Raw genomic sequence first — 19,898 nt, forward strand, 5'->3', positions numbered from 1 at the left:
GACATGGATATACAGACTGGCAAGCCACTGCAGTCCCGCATGAGTTCAGATGTTTTGTGGCCTCCACCCTCATCAAAGTTGCTAATCCTTGACCTAAATATTAAGGATAAACAATAAGAAACAAAAAAGGTTGATTGTTAACGTTTATTTTTCTGACACTAAGTACCCAGTTGTTAATTTCTAATGGGTATAACACAACATCACATTGCCTACATAATTACATTATCTTGGCAGAGTTGACTTGGCATGAATGGCATTTCAGAAGTGCTCTCTTGTTTTGAAGAAATCCAGAAACCAAACTACTTTACAATTTGGCAAAATCTAGCTTCAGCATGCCAAATTATAAAAGAAATACAGATATAGGATCTTCATTTGATCACCCTGTTGCAGGATAACTTTGTTGCAATGCAGGACACTTAAAACGTGTCGATAATTTGAGGTGTAAAAAGACATCTGAAATTTGTCATTTCCACTTGGAAATTTCCAACCTGATTTTCCCTCATGAAAAATGTATCAACCCCTACAAAAATGTCCATTAATTATAATCCACATAATTCAAATTTCCTGTTGCTGCAGGATTATTTTCCTGCTGTAGCAAACTGGCTCAAATTGATATCCTACATCTGTATGTCCTACAATTGATCACATCTTATCAGAATAGAATTGAGTGAAGAACTAAAACAATTTAACAATGTCACGAATGGAACATAAAATAAATAAAAATCCTTATCTGAAATAATTTTAGAATTTGGATGTCAATTTGAAATCTGCACGTTCCCTGGATTACAAACATCATTCTAATACTTTTAAGAAATAAAACATACAACCAAAACCACAAATTCAAAAAACACATAAAATATGTCTACTCCCTTTAATTAGCTCTTTCAAATGTAGCACCACAATTCATTTGAAGTCCCTTCTTTAATCATTTTGCGCCTCCTCCTTCACGTTTGGTTCAAATCAGGATGAGGAGGCTTTTACTCAGTTCATATTACTTTTAAAAAGGTAACCACTCAACCACTTTTCAGGAAATAACCTGAATAAATATGTCTAGAAGCAAGACACACAAGATTTCTTTACCATAATGCAATGCTCGAGTGAATGCAATTCTTAATGACGACCAAACTCTGTGTGCATGCTCTTAGTAGGCTATAACTATATCCCTCTATTACATGCATACGGATAGAACACTCTGACTAAACATAAGGCTACCTACCATCTTTCTGCACATCTTATCATATTGTAATTGTACAGTTGTGCAACTGTAACAAATAGTTGTCTGTGACAAATGTGTATGGAATTAAATGTCCTATATTTCTTGCCAGGTAACTAAATAACATTTATTCTGTGGTCCCATCAATGTTTGCAACCTTACAAAGAGGTAACTGCCAAAATAAAGGAAACACCAACATAAAGCGTCTCAATAGGGTCACCACAACCCAGAACTAGCTTCAATGCACCATGGCATAGATTCTACAAGTGTCGGGAACTCTATCGGAGGGATGAAACACCATTCTTCAATGAGAAATAAATTGTCCAATTGGGTTGCGATCTGGTGACTAAGTCAGCCATGGCATATGGTTTATTTTCATGCTCTTCAAACCATTCAGTGACCATTCTTGCCCTGTGGATGGGGACATTGTCATCCTATTGGGGCATTGCCATGGTAGCCAAAATAATGGCCTGCCCAGGATTTTTATGCATTACCCTAAGCATGATGGGTTGTGAATTACCTGCTTTCACTATACTTTGTATCCCTCATTTACTCAAGTGTTTCCATTATTGTGGCAGTTACCTGTATGTCCATGTGACAAGGCAAGAGAATATGCTAAATAGTGAACTGTTTTGGTAGGAATCCTTAAGGTTGTGCCAGTTAACGCCAGTCAAACACTATTCTGTCATGCAGAAAACTATTAATATTTGTCGTAATGTTGAGGTAATGTTTCAAATAACCAATTTGCTGTGTTTACTCTTTTCTGATATTCAACATGAGGTACAGAGGTCTTGTAAAGTAACGGAAAGATAACATGTCAGTAGGCATTTGAAAAAAAAGTGGCTGGGTGATTCATTAGCAAAAGCAAAAACTACTAAATGAGTTACCTGTTGAACACAGTCGTCACAACTGTTTCAAGAGGTGGATTGCGCTTAGCGGGCATTAGGAGACAAAACAGCTGAATACGAGATCGAAGTGCTAGATAGGAAAAAGACAGGAGTGGGTTATGGCTAACATAGAAAAGCAATAAACAAATTCAGCATTGTTCAAGGTTAACTTACTGCGGAGCACAAACGTGTTTTGAGTGGTGATGTGACTTTACAAGACACTGCTTTTAGTGGGAATGAAGTGCACTATGTGAGTTCTAGATACTAGGACAAAGCATAGGCTAATAATCAATAACAACACATTAATTGCAAGTGTGCAGCACTGGCTGCAAATACAATCAGCAACGCACATTTTCTACCACTTAAAGCCTTTGAGGGTTTCTACAATGTTTCAGTTTTAGGCTGTGTTTACACAGGCAGGCCAATTATATTTGTCCAATAATCAGTTCAGCTCTTTTGCCAATCATTTGGGAAAAGATCAGAATTGGGCTGCCTGTGTAAACACAGCCTGAGAGACAAGTCTTTAAAACACTTCAAAATCCTACATTTGCACATTGGTTACAACCCTGAAGACACAGAGGGAAATTCTCTCTCTCTCTCCATATATTTTCATACATTTTACCTTGTAAAAATGTGAAGACATTGCATGCAATTTCTTTAAATTGGTTACAGTTGAAGATAAGAGGTTGTGTACCAAACCATTTTTTAAATTGTACCCATGTAAACTTTAATGCTGGTTTGACCTGAATAAAAGACCCAAATCTTTTGGAATCCATTGTCTTCTCAGATTCTGATAGAAATAGAACACATGGTCCTGATACATAGTAATTAAACTATCTACACTTATGTCAAGGACTTACATGAGGCAAAGCACAAGGGAGTGTAAACTAAGATGCAATATGTGGCTACAATTAACCAAAACACAAAAAGATAGCACAGGAGGAACATTTCGAAACAGAGTAAGTACGACTACTTTAACAGAAAAAGTCGGTGGGCAAGAGGGCACTTTAAAAAAAACATATATACATTTTATTTTTTACAATGGATTGGGATGTTGCCATGGGTTTCCCCCTCTAGTGTAGAAGTGTGACCTGATCTCTTGGAAACAGAGCCACAGAAACAACCTTCCCTGAGGAAGACAAAAAAAATCCTGTCGATTACAGAGCCGATTTTAGGATTTCTTTGCATCGATTGTTGTTTGAAGTACAGATACATCTTCAACAATAGGTTACTGGCTTTGCCACAAATAGGTAACATTACCATGTTGTCAATGGTACAGTATTGCTTGCTATTACATTAATGCTTTGTACAGAGCGATTAACCATCATTTCAGTTATTTTGACCGATGGTAACATTGACCGATGGCAAAATTATTTGAATTCCATTTTTTCTTCTTCTGTGAGCTCAATGTGCACATTGCAACGTTTCTCTACAGATAAATCAGATCAAGCCTAAACTGTGCGATATAGTGAGTTGCAGTTTCAAACATGCCAATATTCTACATTGTTTAGGTGCAGAAAATGTGGTAATGAACTACTATGACCAAAATACATTGCGTGTCTACTTGTCCCACCAGTGTGTTTATTTTACGCCTGCTACGTCAGGTAGTGTGGGGCAGACAGAGAGAATGCGCAATCAAGAGGGAGAGAGAGCAGTTGCTACACGAGGTCTCTCTACCTGAAAATACATGATCTTAAGTGATTGATAGTTGGTATTTAGCAGTAATAAAATTCTACCTTACTTTGAAGAACTACTAAAATAGTAATTTTGTCAGACAGCTTAGGCAGCAGCTCCATAGAGATTTGAGATGACTTGGAATTAAATAATAAAGCCATCAAATAAAACATGTAATATACACAACTGAAATATTTTATTAAAGTAATGTGAATAAATTATGGTTAATAATGGTGAAGTGATAAACGGGCAGTCACTACCATCATGGGACCTTAATTATTTTATTCTGTGTTACAGCAATCAACCTACATAATGCATGTAATGTAATTTTTCCCCAACTTAAAACCGTGATTATTTTTTCATAATTGAACCGAAACCGTCCTCAAAAAGCACGAATCACTCAGCACTACAAACGCATCTACAAGATACAAAGCACAATCAAAATGGGAAGACGCTACGATACTTAAGGAATCTGGCAGAGGGTCTTAAACAGTGTTTGCCTTTCTAAAGATGTCTTTTCCAAGGCCAAGAGCAGTCCTGCAAACACCTGTAAGTCTCCAAAGTCTATACAACCCTGCCCCTCAACCCACCACATCCCTTATTTGAATGAGCCATCCCTTCAATATTTTATGTTCCCAACAAAGTATTCTGTTAGGCATGGCCATATGAGCAAAAACAATATTCCCGATGTCCAATCAGATGCTCCACATCCATTTGACTCATCCGGAGGTCAAACAAGACAAAGCAAACCAGTGTTTCTCATTGATGTGGTATTTCTCTACATCCCATGACACTTGAGAATTCAGCCTTCCACAATCAGCACGAGGGCAAGATTCCGTTCTTTACCTCACTATCTTCTTAGACTTGTGTCAGGAATGGTCCTTCCAGGGCAGACAGGATATAGAAAAGCCCAAGATTGACCATTGTGAAATGTCACACAGCTCGTGCTAGTCATCAACTAGAGGTCTGCAGACTCTGAATCTGTGGTTCTTTATAAAAAAACAAAAAGGGCTACCAACGTAACAATACCTTTATCAAACATTTGAGTGTTTTTAAGGAGGTATTTATGTTGAGTGAAAAATAAAAATACTGTCAAGTGAGGACTGTAAATAGTGAATTGCATGAAGAAGGTAAAGAGAAATACCAGGTTATTTCCATCTGTACAGAGATTCACATTCAGAGGTAAGCAAAACAAAGGTATGACATCTGCTATTGACTCCAGCAGTCCATCGCTCTCACCTCCTTTGAAAGTGAGTCACTGCTTGTAGCACCGGAAAAAAGAAGAGTTGCGATTCACATTCGACTTGAGACAACTCGTCTGCAACTGAAAGATACAATTCTCACAAATCAGTGAACTTGCATTTATTGAAATTGCAGTCCACAAAAGCCAAGATCATGGCCTCTGGTATAGCAAATAACCTTGATGTGAAATAATAAAGCACAAAGAGACCAGTTTGATATTCCCAAAAAATGTAGAAAAGTATACTGAGAAAACTAAAAAGAGCACTTAAAAAGGTCACTTCATTGCTTGTTGTGAGCGCCACTGTCCCATGCTATACATAATGTAAAATGGTGATACTAACCACAACTACCAGCCAGATCCAATCCCAAATGATTACAAATTATTTACCTTGTCGCCACATGTAAGGAATCAAAATGGTGGTAACAATTAAGAAACATACAGCAGTCAGCAAAAACTGTACCTTCAAATCAGCAACATGAAAAAAATGCCTCCGATTCCCGACTTGTAAGGTACTTAAAGTGAACTCAAATGTATGAACTCTAATACCGGTGACCATCCTGCTACTATGGCTATTTGTGAGATATGGACTGAAGAACAACTTTTTTTTTTTCTTCAATCTTCCAATTCCCTTCTCAGGACTTTTTCCCAGTGTGAGTTCGTAGGTGCGTCTGTAGCCGGGATGCCTTGGAGAAGCGTTTCCCGCACTTTGAGCAACAAATTGCTGGCGTCATCGCCATTGTTGTGGTGATATGAGTCTGCTGGTGAGCTTTCAGGAGTGGCGCCCGGCTGAACCTCTTGCCGCATTCTTTACACTCGTGAGCCTTCCTGCCTTTGACAGGCACGGTCTTCACCTTTGAGTCCAGCGTCGTCGTCCCTTTGTCTTCCTTCTCCTCCTCCTCCTCCAGTGAAACAGCAACCTTTTTCTTGGAAGGAGATGGGCAGCTCTGGTTAGGCGATTCTGTGTTTTGCCGTCGCTCAGCTGCTCTGCCAGGGGAAGCGTCGGCGAGCAGCGGAATGGTGTCCATGGCGTTCTCGTCTAGGAGCTGAGCGGGGAGTGTGAGGAGCCGGTGAAGCATCGACGGAGACCTGAGGGACTCCTCAACTGAAACACAGACAGAGGGATAGAAATAAAAGAGAGCAAGTGAAATGAAGATTAAAGGCAACAAAGGCTGGCAGAGTTTTTAATAATAGGGAAGGAAAGACAATTGGTCCAGGAGGATGTGACAAGGAAGCTACAGCGGTCTGCTTTTGTACTAGACCAAGAGAATATACATTAAGGAGAACACATATCTAAATATAACACAAAATTAAGCATAAAGAGTCATGGGACTTAAGAGTAAGCGTGCGCGCAACTGGCCATGTCACGTAGGGCATCAGTTCAGTAGTTCCAATGAGCACCTGTAGCGCTTATGGTAGCAGGAGGGTCTTGCGGAGTGTCCAAGGTCGAGGAGAGGACCTCCATGTCCTCCAGAGGCATCCACTGGGGGTCCTGCAGGGGGCTAGTGGGGGAGGGCTCCAGGTTCTCACGGATCAGGGCGTTCAGACTGGGGAAGGAGCCCACAATCCCCAGCCCAGATCCCCCAGTCCTCTCCTCACCCCCCTTCCCTGAAGCCAGCTCTTTGATCTGCCACAGGTCGCTGCACCACTTCTGCCCAAACACCTTGTCCAGGATGGGGACCCAGTCCTGGGCTACGGTCAGGACAGCCTGCTTGTCACTGTCTACACACAGAGAGAGGGAGAGAGAGCAACAAATCTGAGAAGACAAACCTGAACAATTCACACGGGCTGTGGTCAGGACAGATTTCTTGTCAATGTCTGCACAGTGAGAGGGAGAAAGGAACAAAAACAAGACAACTGAACTTGAATAAAAGTGCAAAACCTATCCATGATGTGGATACAAACACTGACAAATATTTATAAAAACAGCACACGTGCATGTTTGTGTTCATACATCATTGCACCTGAAGAAGCAGTTAACACATTCAGTGATTATTTTCATTATAGCAGTTATTTCTAATGCAGTACATTTTAATATTGATCCATTTTTACAAAAATGCTTACATTAAGAGACCCAAGGCAATATACACATAGGAAGTGTTTGCTTATAGTGAACCGGCTTAATAATTTCTAAGGAGTATTACCAGCACAAGTATAAGACTGGACTCTATGAGTACTGGGAAACCTATATCTACTGTACATGGCATACCTAACATGGCGCCAAATATAAGTAACAGACTGCAGGGGTTTAACTGGAGAAACTATTTGGCACTGACACTTAATAGTTAACTATAACAGGGGAGCTTCAGCTCCCATTTTGACAGCTACTAAATAGGTCAATTGACCAGTTCAACTGATTCAGAGGCGGGTGTGTAAAAGTCATGGCTTTACAACACGGTTATGAAACACATTAACATTTTTATTTATTAAAAAAATGGTGCCTCGGTGCTCTGGTTAGTCCATATTGACTCTTATTCCTGTTTTTTCCCCCCAGTCTGACTACTTACAGAGGCTTATTTTCAGCACCAGAAATGAAGTTAACACTTGATGCGTTTAAACTGATATTTAAAATGAAGTGTGCCCGAGATTAACAATACCCTTGTATTCTTTTTACTAGGTTGTGTAAATCCATTTGAATTCAATCACTTTTTGACAGCATCCCTTTTAATTTAAATAAAAACTTTCCATACATGTTTGCCCAAGGATGAAGTGGTCAGAAAGTAACTTTTCAGACATGAATGCCAAAACATTCATGAGATAAAGGTGCTCAAAGTTGACCCATTTTGCAAACCACGAGACATCACTAGAAAAGACAAATGGTTGAGTTTGATATCATTTAAAAGCTTACCAAAAAAAAGAGTTGTCAAACTATTTTACAGTTTCTCGATAAATGTCAACAAAAAATGTTTTTAAAATGTACCTTTAACGTCAATTATATAAAAGCATGTGGCAATTTTTTTTCTTCATATTAGCATGTTGTAACTTAGAGCAGACTTTACATTATCTGAGGTTGTTGTGCCCGCCATCAGTTGAGAAACAACATGCTCTTAAATACAGGTTGGGTGTAATTTCGATCGTAGAAATCAGAATGGACATGTCCCTTCAGATCACTGCAATTTAGCTGCTACACCATTGACATTTACATTGAATGTTTTACTTCTAATTAGTACCAGAAAGACTGCCGCCGGTCCATCCACTGTCAACTTAAATGTTTATGTCTATTATCTATATGATTTCAATAGGTTTCCTATGAAGGATCAACATTCTCTGATGTGTGGACCTCCATCTTTGTGGTACCATTTGCACGTTAGAAATGTCAATTTTATTCCAGTTTTCTGTACATTTATCAACTAAAACATGACACCCATGCTGTATTCAAGAACATGTGTCTCAACCGATGACGGGCACACTACGACAACCTCAGATTATGTCAAATATGGTCTAAGATACAACACGAGAATATAAAGAAAAAAATGAATAGCTTTTAAAGTTAACATATATATATAAAACTTTTTTCCCCAGGGAATTATCAAATTATTTGACAACCCTGTTTGTAAGCTTTTAAATGAAACTAAGCCGTTTATCTTTTCCAGTGATGAAGACATGGATGCCTCATGGTATTTTCTTAGCACATCTACAATGGGCAAATATGTATGGAAGGTTTCATTCAAATCAAAAGGGGTGCTATCAAAAAGTGACTGAATTCAAATGGATTTACCCTGTGGCATTGACTTGCAACTTGAAAACATATGAACAGGAAGTTACTGGCCTCTCGAGTAATTGAATGTATAGGCAGAGGAGGTGCCGAGTCTTGGCACTTTCCATCCCTACATTGTCCATAAGAAAGCATAACCTCCAGTGCTGTGGGATTTGATTGGTATCATAGCAAGCATCCCCAGATTCTGTGTGTGTTACATTTGGGACTGTAAATAAAGTGTGGAGTTGATTATCATGTTGAGTAGAACATCATGTTAAGGTTCAAACACAGACCATTTGTTGTCTCAGTTTGATCTCTTTGTTCTCGGACAATTTTGACTGTGACGTTTCTGGATTCCTGCCGGGTGTCCTCTGAGCCGCTGGGGAACGCTGTGTTGTTTTCCGACCCACTCCTCCTCGACACCCCGCCCTTCCTGTTCTCCTGGTGCGCCAAGTGGCGCAACTGCTCCTCTAGAGCGATGTGCTCCCGCTCTTTCCTGGTCAGCTCCAGGAGCAGGTCATCGAAACTGGCCTCCACAATTTTGGTCAGCTCGCACACAGCAAACTCCAGCACATGCTCCATGACCATCTTGAGCTGACCTGCAGAGAAGGACATGGACACAAAATAGTCATCAGAATTAGTCTACTGTCTTTAACGATAAGTATTTCCTTATGTAAATAATGGACAGGAAAGTAGAAATAAAAACCTGTTTTGTGTAAAGAGGAAATAATGAGGCATAGATCAATGGCTGGTATGTTTGTAGATAAATAGTGACACATTGGAAAGCTGCCACTGATCAAGGTTAAAAAATAAATAAATGCGTTGTGCACAATGCTGTCATTCTAGGATATTTGTTGAACACAGTAGGCAAAAACAACCCCGTATCCTTACAAGGAAACGTCTCTCCAAACGACTCTTTTTGCTATGCAAATGACTAAGGCTGCAATTATTTGTGTCGCGGTTTTAATCAAATAACACAAAAGTGCATTGTGCAATGAATTTACAAACCACACTATTTCCAAATTTGGTTTGGATAAAATGGTGCCTCATCCATTTAAAATGTTAAGGTCTATTTTAGGCTCAGCCATTAGATTTGGAAAAACAACAGCCATTGAGTCTTTTTGAATGTCCATGCCTGCTTTACACAAATTATCCCTGAGAGCCCTTGGTTGTACAGCATTGTTATCATAAGCATTTCTCTAGCCTACACACACAGTGCCCCTTTTTTGGGGGGCCCAAAACACTAAGAAAAACATTGTCGTCCCATAATGAATTTTACTCGGCATCCTTTGAGATTAACCATTTTTTAGCAACCAGCAATGGGCATTAATTTTTGCCTACGCAATACAACGAGTCTAAAGTTACAGATCTCAGCTATGGCTCTTGATTGAATTGTTGTAGCACTGCCAGACTGAAAATCACTTGATTGATAACAACCATATGGGACCCAAAAAATATGTGTGTCTAGGGGACAGATTTGAGCTTTCCTTATAAATGCCAATTTCTCAGTTTGGGATTGGTGTACATTTGTAACAGCAACCAATCAAACCAGTTTAAAATGTGAGGCGGGTTTTATTGGGCATTTCATCCATGGTGGCAATGACAATAAATGTGTTATATTCAATATGAGTGCATTACTATAATTAAATCTGCTTACATAGAGCAGTAAAATATTGAAAGGAATGATTTATAATACCACGAGAAGGCTTTATTGCTTAGATAGCTCGGGTCACATCCCCCTTTGCAATAGGTATAATTTGGGAGTGGTAAACATTTCCCTGAAATAGTCGAGCAAGTTCTCACCGATCCCATAACGGTTTTGAAGCTAAATCAATTACCACACTTGATATTTTCAAACATCTCCAATCATACAAATATCTCCATGATGATATCTGACAAATGAGCCAGGCTACTCTAAGAATTAACACCTGTGTAGTAGAAAGCCTAGGCGGCATACTGAATCACACAATGGCCTACACACGATGACTCGTGTGTAGGCCATTGTTCTTAACCACAAGTCTCGTTCTTAACCACAAGTTCTAAATGGAAAACAAGTTGTGCAAAACATGGTGAGAAAACATTTTACATATCTATCGCCACACATAGATGGTGTTAGGTCTTAGTTACAGATAAAGCTGAGAATAAACTGAACTACTTAGTCATTGATCACAGTTTCATGCACACAATAATACAATTGTGGATAGTCATATTAATAGAATAGATTGTTTAAAGATGCACTATGCAGAAATCCCTCTGCCATTTCCTGGGTGCTAAAGAAATAATAAATCTAATAGTTTGCCTAATTTCAGTTTGTGACAAAACAAGCAACCGTAGTGTAGAGTATAAATTGTATCATCCAAACCGCTGTGAAAGATATTTTCCATAACCAAAAAATATTGTATTTTCAGCTTTTTGAAGCTGGTGTACAAAACCAAAAGACTCAAAAACAAAACTTAATTAAGAATGGGAAGCATAGAAATAATGCACACGGAACAGATCTACCGCTTTTTTAGGCTTTCAATATGAATGACAGATAAGTAGCTCACTTTTCTATGTGAATTTGGTCAGGATGCACAAGAAGTTAAATTTTGCAGCTATAAAATGTTTACATTGGGGCGGCAGGGTAGCCTAGTGGTTAGAGCATTGGACTAGTAACCGAAAGGTTGCAAGTTCAAATCCCCGAGCTGACAAGGTACAAAATCTGTCGTTCTGCCCCTGAACAGGCAGTTAACCCACTGTTCCTAGGCAGTCATTGAAAATAAGAATTTGTTCTTAACTGACTTGCCTAGTAAAAAATAAAAATAAACATAAAGAACAATTTCACTAATAATGTTATTTACATGACATCTGAAAGCTACTGGTGCTGGCAAATGTGTAGACCAAATACACTGCTGGAACACCGATTACATGTCCTAAATATTCAGATTGCTCACCCGGTTGGGTGTTTTAATCAACGCATGCTTACTTCGATTATGACCGATTAAGATAAGCAAAGTAAGGTGTTTACATGATTGATGCCACACTCGGCCTTCTGCTATAAATCAGTTTAATATAAAAAAAAGTAGTGTGCATGTAAACATACTCATTGATGCGATTTAACTAAAAAGTAGGCGTGGGATGGCAACTGCTTGAAAGCTGTGGTGAGCAGCAGAGCACGAAGCTGCTGCAGACAATGACAGGTTTCTGGCAACCTTAGATCTACAATGTCGTTTTGACAAAGCAAACAGGGTTTTACACACACACACCTGGTCTGTTTTACAAACACACAGGGATTGATAATAAGAACAATGTTCTTAACTGACTTGCCTAGTTAAAGTTTAAAAAAATGTAACTTACATAACTAGAAAAGAGAATAGATTACATGTCCAAATCCCTGAGGAAGAAAACAAATCAAGTTGGAAATTACTAGTGAAAACCGTGAGCAGCATGGTCTCTATAAGTGACCATTTTGTTAAAACCACAGGATATAAATAGTAATTGAGCAGAGTCAAAGAAGAAGCCGACTAGCCTAATTGTTGTGTTGCATTGTGTAAGTGTGACATCATGCACTGTACGAGGAGCTACCTGTGTGGGTGTCTGAAGTATGGATGTTGCTGCCAGGATTCATTTACTTACATCAAAATGGCCTCCCTGGCCATCGCAACCTAAATAAGAGCCATGGCTTTATGCTAAGTGGCGAGGTACAGCTCCAGCCTCAGCTTTGTCCAAAATGTGCAAATTGAGTTGAAGGCCTGCCAATGGCCTCAGCATTTTGGGGCACAATGACACACAGCTTGCCCTGTGTCTCTTCATGCCCCCTTTTATATCTCACACCCCTCCTCTCCCTAAATGTATCCTCTAAGAACTGAGTGGGTGTGGTTTGCACTTGTGACTTTCATTGGAGAATTATTGGGAGGGGGGCATCTGGTCCTTTGCTGCCAACGCTGAGGCTCAACAACAATGTCACTGATAGTCCTCTCATCACAACCAATCTTCAATTACAGAGAATAATGTTTTAAGGGGTAGTCAATAAGTAGGCCTATCATTTTCACTGATAAGAAAAATGATTGAGGATGGATGTGTTGCCTTTCAGTGAACCGTTTGCTCGACACCTCCAGTGACAAGGTTGGTGATGTCACTGGTTGTCATTCCACAACTGTACATTGTAACAATCTCAATGGCAAAAATGTCACCACAGATGCCAATAATTAAGCGTCAGGAGGCCAATTTTGTCAAGTGTACACCTCTTGAAACAAGAGACCATTGTTCACAAGGACACATGCCTGAGTCAAACAGAACACCAAGGTAATAGAACCGAAATGAAAACGACCGTTTTTCATATCCTGAAGATTTGACCACAGGTCATTGATTCTCAGTGTGCTACAGGCTACTACTGCACGTCATCTTAACATATCAACTCTGCTTATTATCATCATCAAGACGTTCTGCTCTATGCGGAAACCCATACCAAGATACTGGTGCTTTGTCCTTTTTGTGGTTGACTTCAACCCTATGTAAACGGAGTGTGTGGATACGTTGTGCCACAGAAACATAAACAAAAGGTATACGATCAAACAGACTGTATGGCAACATAATGGTGTTATTGTCTTGTGTTTCAAACGTATAAGATGAAACCTCTATGTGCCATGGTAGTAACATTGCCTAGCTAGTAACCTTACCCACTACTCGACATTTTTGATCCAGTCTTAGAGTGTTTGCGTACACGCCGCGCTCTGCGCTGTGGCTGGGGGTGTGTGTCTCGGGCTTTGTTCGATCCGTGGCCGCGTTGTCTTCTCTGCCACCGTTGAATTCGGCTCCATTTTCTACCCTATTACATTCAAACTCCAGTGACTGAAGCTCTAACTTAAGTCGTTGGTTTTCTTGTTCTTTGACGGCCGTTTTCATTAACATAGAAGTCAAGCTTGACCCAACAGTCTTGGTTATTTCCTGTACTGCGACTTGCACTACTTCCTCTAGTGCAGATTCCAGCTGACCTTGAAAAAACGAAATGTATACGGCGCCGTTCATGATTTCGTCCGTTTTGGTGGAAGACCTTTTTCATTCTTCCCCCAACGCCCTAAAAATATAAAATAGAAGTCAGCACACAACTGATTTACACGAGAAGTAGATACCTCTATCAACACATCGTGTGTACGCCCCTTGGATGCTACCGTAGTATCACGAGTGCAAACGCAATGACGTTCCCCCATCTCATTAACGCCAATTGTGTTTCCAGTCAGGAGAGGGTATAGGGACACGCCTGGTGCCCACATTTATGACGTAGGATATGTCGTGTGCGTGAGAGTGCAGTGTGGAGACGATTCGGTTCAGTCAGCGGAATCATTTTTATGTAATTAATTTCATTATTCTTTTGGCCAAATTTCATATACACAAATGTAAATTTACAAACAGAAAACCACATTTTCGTATCCTACAAAAAGAAATTGAACTGTATTTTAAGACGGTTAAATGCTCTACTAACAAAAAAGCTGTTAGAATTGTAAGTATATGCATGTCCCTTAAGGTCCTTGTGTAATTGTAATGTGATATTGTACCCCCTAGCTCGATTGTCCATTGTTTGTAATCTATGTATGCTTGTGTTCCCTCATGTGCTTTATGTATTGATTTGTTGTTAATAAAAAAAAATAATAATAATAAAAAATAAAAAATAAAAGATTTGGTTCAGTCATTCGTCCTGATGAACTTTTTTCCAACTAGTTTATGCTGGCAACTGCAGCATGCAGCGATACTGAACAAAAATATAAAGCAACAATTGTTAGTCTCATATTTTATGAGCTGAAATAAAATATCCCAGAAATGTTTCATATGCACAAAAAACGTATTTCTCTCAAATGTTGTGCATAAATGTTGTTTACATACCTGTTAGTGAGCATTTCTCATTTGCCAAAATAATCCATCCACCTGACAGGTGTGGCATATCAAGAAGCTGATTAAACAGCATGATCATTAAACAGCTGCACCTTGTGCTGGGGACAATAAAAGGCCACTAAAATGTGCAGTTTTGTCACACAACACAATGCCACAGATGTCAAGTTGAGGGAGTATGCAATTGGCATGATGACAGCAGGAATGTCCACCAGAGCTGTTGCCAGATAATTTAATGTTAATTTCTCTACCATAAGCCGCCGCCAATGTCATTTTAGAGAAGTTGACAGTACGTTCAACCAGCCTCATAACCTCAGACAGCGTGTAGCCACGCCAGCCCAGGACCTCCATATCCGGCTTCTTCACCTGCGAGATCGTCTGAGACCAGCCAACTGGACAGCTGATGAAACTGAAACTGAGGAGTATTTCTATCTGTAATAAAGCACTTTTGTGGGGGGAAAGTATTCTGATCGGCTGAGCCTGGCTCCCCCAGTGAGTGGGCCTGGCTCCCAAGTGAGTGGGCCTATGCCCACCCATGGCTGTGACCCTGCTCAGTCATGTGAAACCCAGTGCCATTAGGGTCTAATGAATTTATTTCAATTGACTGATTTCCTTATATGAGCTGTAACTCAGTAAAATCGTTAAACACCTGAAACCCCACCTCTTTAAGGAATACCTAGGATAGGATAAGTAATCCTTCTCCCCCCCCCTTGAATATTTAGATGCACTATTGTAAAGTGACTGTTCTACTGGATGTCATAAGGTGAATGCACCAATTTGTAAGTCGCTCTGGATAAGAGCGTCTGCTAAATGACTTAAATGTAAATGTAAATGTTAAAATTGTTGCATGTTGCGTTTATATTTTTGTTCAGTATTGTTGAGAAACTAAAATAAAGTGGTGTTTATTTCGATGGGCAAGGATAAATAGCATATAGAAATGTCACCATCTCCAATTTGGTCTATCCCACATGATTTTATTTCGAGTAGTAGGATAGCAGCCTCCACAACAAAGAACTTGTAATATTGGTCGTAACCATTTGGATGCCACCGTCATACAGTCTACACTGCTCAAATGGGAGAGTTTGCTCTGCAAGCCAACAGACAACACAACTACACCGGGCACAGTGTCCTTCACTCCCGCAGCAAGGAGAAGGAAATAGATCGATAGTGTACGCAATATCAGGCCAGGTTGACGGCTGAACCTCATTTATTGTTGTTTTCACCGAAAAAATATACATCTGTGGGATTAACGTCTGTTACATTTTTGTTTATAAAAAAAAATAATCTGATATTAAATGAATGATTCGGAACACTCCCAAGTTCCAACTTCGGCTGACAAGTTAAACATTATCTCTAGAGTTTCTAGCCACAAATATTATTCTTATGTTTTATAAACTAGAATGGTTCATCAGAACTACTGACTCACGTGAACCAAATAGTCATAGCCATCGCGAGACAATTCCGATATCGTGTTATTTTCTTCTCAATGCTGACGGGATGTCACGTGTCCTACTTATATCAGTACACTAGTGAAACCTGAAGCATTACGAAACTTTATTCGATCAAATAAACCTCACGTAGCAAATAAGCCATTAATGTATATGTTGACCTAATTCCACACTCTCATTGACGTCCATACAAAAACTATTTGCTTGATTGGCGAAACAACGAAAAAATGCCACCTGCTGGAGGGAGACAGATTTTCCGCCGAGTTGGACCTCACAATTCAATTCAAGGGGCTTTATTGACATGAGAAACAGGTTAACATTGCCAAAGCAAGTGAAGTAGATAATATACAAAGGTGAAATAAACAATAAAATGAAAAGTAAACATTACACTCACAGAAGTTCCAAAATAATAAAGACATTACAAATGTCATAATGTAATACAGTGTTGTAACGATGTGCAAATGGTTAAAGTACAAAAGGGAAAATAAATAAACATAAATATGGGTTGTATTTACAATGGTGTTTGTTCTTCACTGGTTGCCTGTTTCTTGTGGCAACAGGTCACACATTTGCTGCTGTGATGGCACACTGTGGTATTTCACCCAGTACATATGGGAGTTTATCAAAATTGGGTTAGTTTTCAAATTCTTTGTGAATCTGTAATCTGAGGGAAATATGTTTCTCTAATGTGGTCATACATTTGTCAGGAGGTTAGGAAGTGCGGCTCAGTTTCCACCTCCTTCTGTGGGTAGTCTGCACATAGCCTGCCTTCTCTTGAGAGCCAGATCTGCCTACGGCTGCCTTTCTCAACAGCAAAGCTATGCTCACTGAGTCTGTACATAGTCAAAGCTTTCCTTAAGTTTGTGTCAGTCACAGTGGTCAGGTATTCTGCCACTGTGTACTCTCTGTTTAGGGCCAAATAGCATTCTAGTTTGCTCTGTTTTTTTGTTAATTCTTTCCAAATGTGTCAAGTAATTATCTTTTTGTTTTCTCATGATTTAATTGGGTGTAATTGTGTTGCTGTCCTGGGGCTCTATGGGGTCTGTTTGTGTTTGTGAACAGAGCCCCAAGACCAGCTTGCTTAGGGGACTATTCTCCAGGTTCATCTCTCTGAAGGTGATGGCTTTGTTAAGGAAGGTTTGCGAATCGCTTCCTTTTAGGTGGTTGTAGAATTTAACGGCACTTTACTGGATTTGTATAATTAGCGGGTATCGGCCTAATTCTGCTCTGCATGCATTATTTGGTGTTTTACATTGTACACAGAGGATATTTTTGTAAAATCCCATTTTGTGAATTCTTGGTTGGTGAGCGGAACCCAGACCTCACAACCATAACGGGCAATGGGTTCTATAACTGATTCAAGTAGTTTTAGCCAGATCCTAATTGGTATGTCAAATTTTATGTTCCCTTTGATGGCATAGAATACCCTTCTCGCCTTGTCTACCAGATCGTTCACAGCTTTGTGGAAGTTACCTGTGGCGCTGATGTTCAGGCCAGGGTATGTATAGTTTTTTGTGTGCTCTAGGGCAACGGTGTCTAGATGGAATTTGTATTTGTGGTCCTGGCGACTGGACCTTTTTGGAGCACCATTATTTTGGTCTTACTGAGATTTACTGTCATGGCCCAGGTCTGGCAGAATCTGTGCAGAAGATCTAGGCACTGCTCTAAGCCCTCCTTGGTTGGGGACTGAAGCACCAGATCATCAGCAAACAGTAGACATTTGACTTCAAATTCTAGTAGGGTGAGGCCGGGTGCTGCAGACTGTTCTAGTGCCCTCGCCAATTCATTGACATATATGTTGAAGAGGGTTTGGCTTAAGCTGCATCCCTGTTTCACCCCGAGGCCTTTGTTTTGGTTTGTTTGTTTGTCAATTAGGTTGTGCAGGGTGAATACGTGGTCTGTTGTATGATAATTTGGTAAAAAGCCAAAAGCCAAATCTAGAAGACTGGTTTTTGTATAGGCCTATTGTCACAAAGTAAGCTGGTCCGGACCGTCTGTAAGTAAACAAGCAACTTTCCAGCTTCAAATAATGTAAAATGTTTTTCTCTCAAGGAACTTCAGTTATATGCTTTTACATAGATGCTATGATAGATCACCTTTAACTTCTTTCCCTGTTCCTATGTCTAACACAATAACTCAATAATGCTTTAAGTCAGTGGAGAAGATATAGGCCTATAGCCTATGTTGCTATCATAATTATATCACAGTATATTATTATTAATGTCTGCACTTAAATTATTCCCTTTTTCTTATTTGAATTCTAGGTTCCTCGTTGCCCTTAAAAGTTACATGGCACTTAATGTGCCTATTCCTATGAGAATTTTGTAATTAGTCTACTATACTACAGTCCCTGGTTCAAATCCAGGCTGTATCACATCCGGTCGTGATTGGTAGTCCCATAGGGCGGCGCATAATTGGCCCAGCGTCGTCCGGATTTGGCCGGGGTAAGCCATCATTGTAAATAAGAATTTGTTCTCAACTGACTTGCTGAGTTTAATAAAGATGAAATAAAAACATTTAAAACAATTAAACACTAAACGATCCGTGACTGCGTTACATAAGTGCGCGCCACTTGCAACTAGAATTTATCGCGCTCTTCTCTCTACGCTACCGTACAAAAAAATAAACGACCATTCACAACACAACCGGAAAACAGGGCTAGGATCATGGTAGATCATTACACTCCCTCGTCTTGGTTTCAATAGGATCTGGTTCCAGCAGATACCTTCTGTGGTGAAATTACATTCATAATTAGAAACTAGAGTAATAGCGCTGCACAATTAACAGTGGATAACATAACGCACTGGACCAGAGCAAATGCGTCGACTGGTATGTGCATAGCACACTAACGCCTTGGAACAAAGGTTTACAGGTTGCGAAAGGTTTACAGGTTGCGTGCGCACATACCGTTTGAGACGCATGCGTATTGTAGACCACACAGCCTCAGAGCATACTGCAGCTGGATGCTTCCACTTTAAAGCCGCGGCTTGGTCAATCCGACCAGCAATTATGGTGATATGGCCGCTGCAGAAGTCAGGGCATTCACACTTCTTGTACTTTCTTGAGCAGCGCAGAGCTGTTGTCAAGTAAGTGTGTGTTTATACAGGATCATGTCAATGCGAAGCTATACGAGCACTCCGCATTGTTATACAATTTGGGAGGCGCATGGCGATGCAGTACGGAGTTTAATTTGTGTGTGGTAGTATGACAAAATAACAAGTCACCCTTCCTGAATCAAATCCGTCCGAAGAAGGAGGAGCCAGTAGAGGAAAATGTTCATGCTCGTCTTAACAAAATCTTGGTTCTTGCAAAAAGTAGGCCTCTCACTTGATGTTGAATGATTTTATTTGGGTTCTAAAAGGGTGTTCACAATTTTTGCCATTTCAAATTGTGTTGGTCACATACAGGTGTGTTTAGCAGATGTTATTGCAGGTGTAGCGAAATGCTTGTAAATGTGTGTAGTAGTAACTGTATGCTCTCCATGACCTGGAAACCGATAAGTGGCAGAGGAGAGTAAACAAAGATGATCTATTATCTATTGTGATCTATTATAATCGAGTGACCGCTATAAGGGCTCAGACACACCAATAGGATTTGCTGGCCTCGAGTACTTGGCACCTCTGAATGTAATTTGCAAACCGAGTGTGCACCGATTTTACATGTAGAATCATGTTAAAAATGCCAGCAGTCAGATATATACAATACAGCGTGAGATCAGAGCACTGTCCTGTTTCCATTACCCAATCACATCCCATTTCCCTTGGTTTAAAAACCCACACAGTTGTTTTCTCTGGAGCTTAATCTCCCTGTCATGCAATCTCTCTGTAGAGCTCTTGTTTGGTTTAGCAACTACATGGCACTTTGCCCATTACCC

The 19,898-nt window shown here is 39.9% G+C and overlaps 1 protein-coding gene across 2 annotated transcripts; it reads right to left on the minus strand.

Annotated features, from left to right (window-relative positions):
* Nucleotides 1-130: 130 nt before the first annotated feature.
* Nucleotides 131-13,927, minus strand: LOC118384457 (zinc finger protein SNAI1-like). Of its 2 annotated transcripts, none has more exons than XM_035771013.2 (4): nt 13,370-13,927; nt 9,005-9,310; nt 6,416-6,736; nt 131-6,119 (listed from the first exon to the last, which is right to left on the minus strand). In XM_035771013.2, exons 1-4 carry the CDS (start codon nt 13,716-13,718, stop codon nt 5,650-5,652), a joined length of 1,446 nt encoding a protein of 481 aa, XP_035626906.1. In that variant the 5' UTR covers nt 13,719-13,927; the 3' UTR covers nt 131-5,649. The 2 variants fall into 2 exon arrangements, with proteins under 2 accessions (XP_035626906.1, XP_035626907.1); XM_035771014.2 differs by lacking the exon at nt 13,370-13,927 and adding an exon at nt 12,327-12,492.
* Between the last annotated feature and the right edge of the window lie 5,971 nt (nt 13,928-19,898).

This window comes from Oncorhynchus keta, chromosome 5, assembly GCF_023373465.1.
Source record: "Oncorhynchus keta strain PuntledgeMale-10-30-2019 chromosome 5, Oket_V2, whole genome shotgun sequence".
NCBI classification, from domain to species: domain Eukaryota; kingdom Metazoa; phylum Chordata; class Actinopteri; order Salmoniformes; family Salmonidae; genus Oncorhynchus; species Oncorhynchus keta.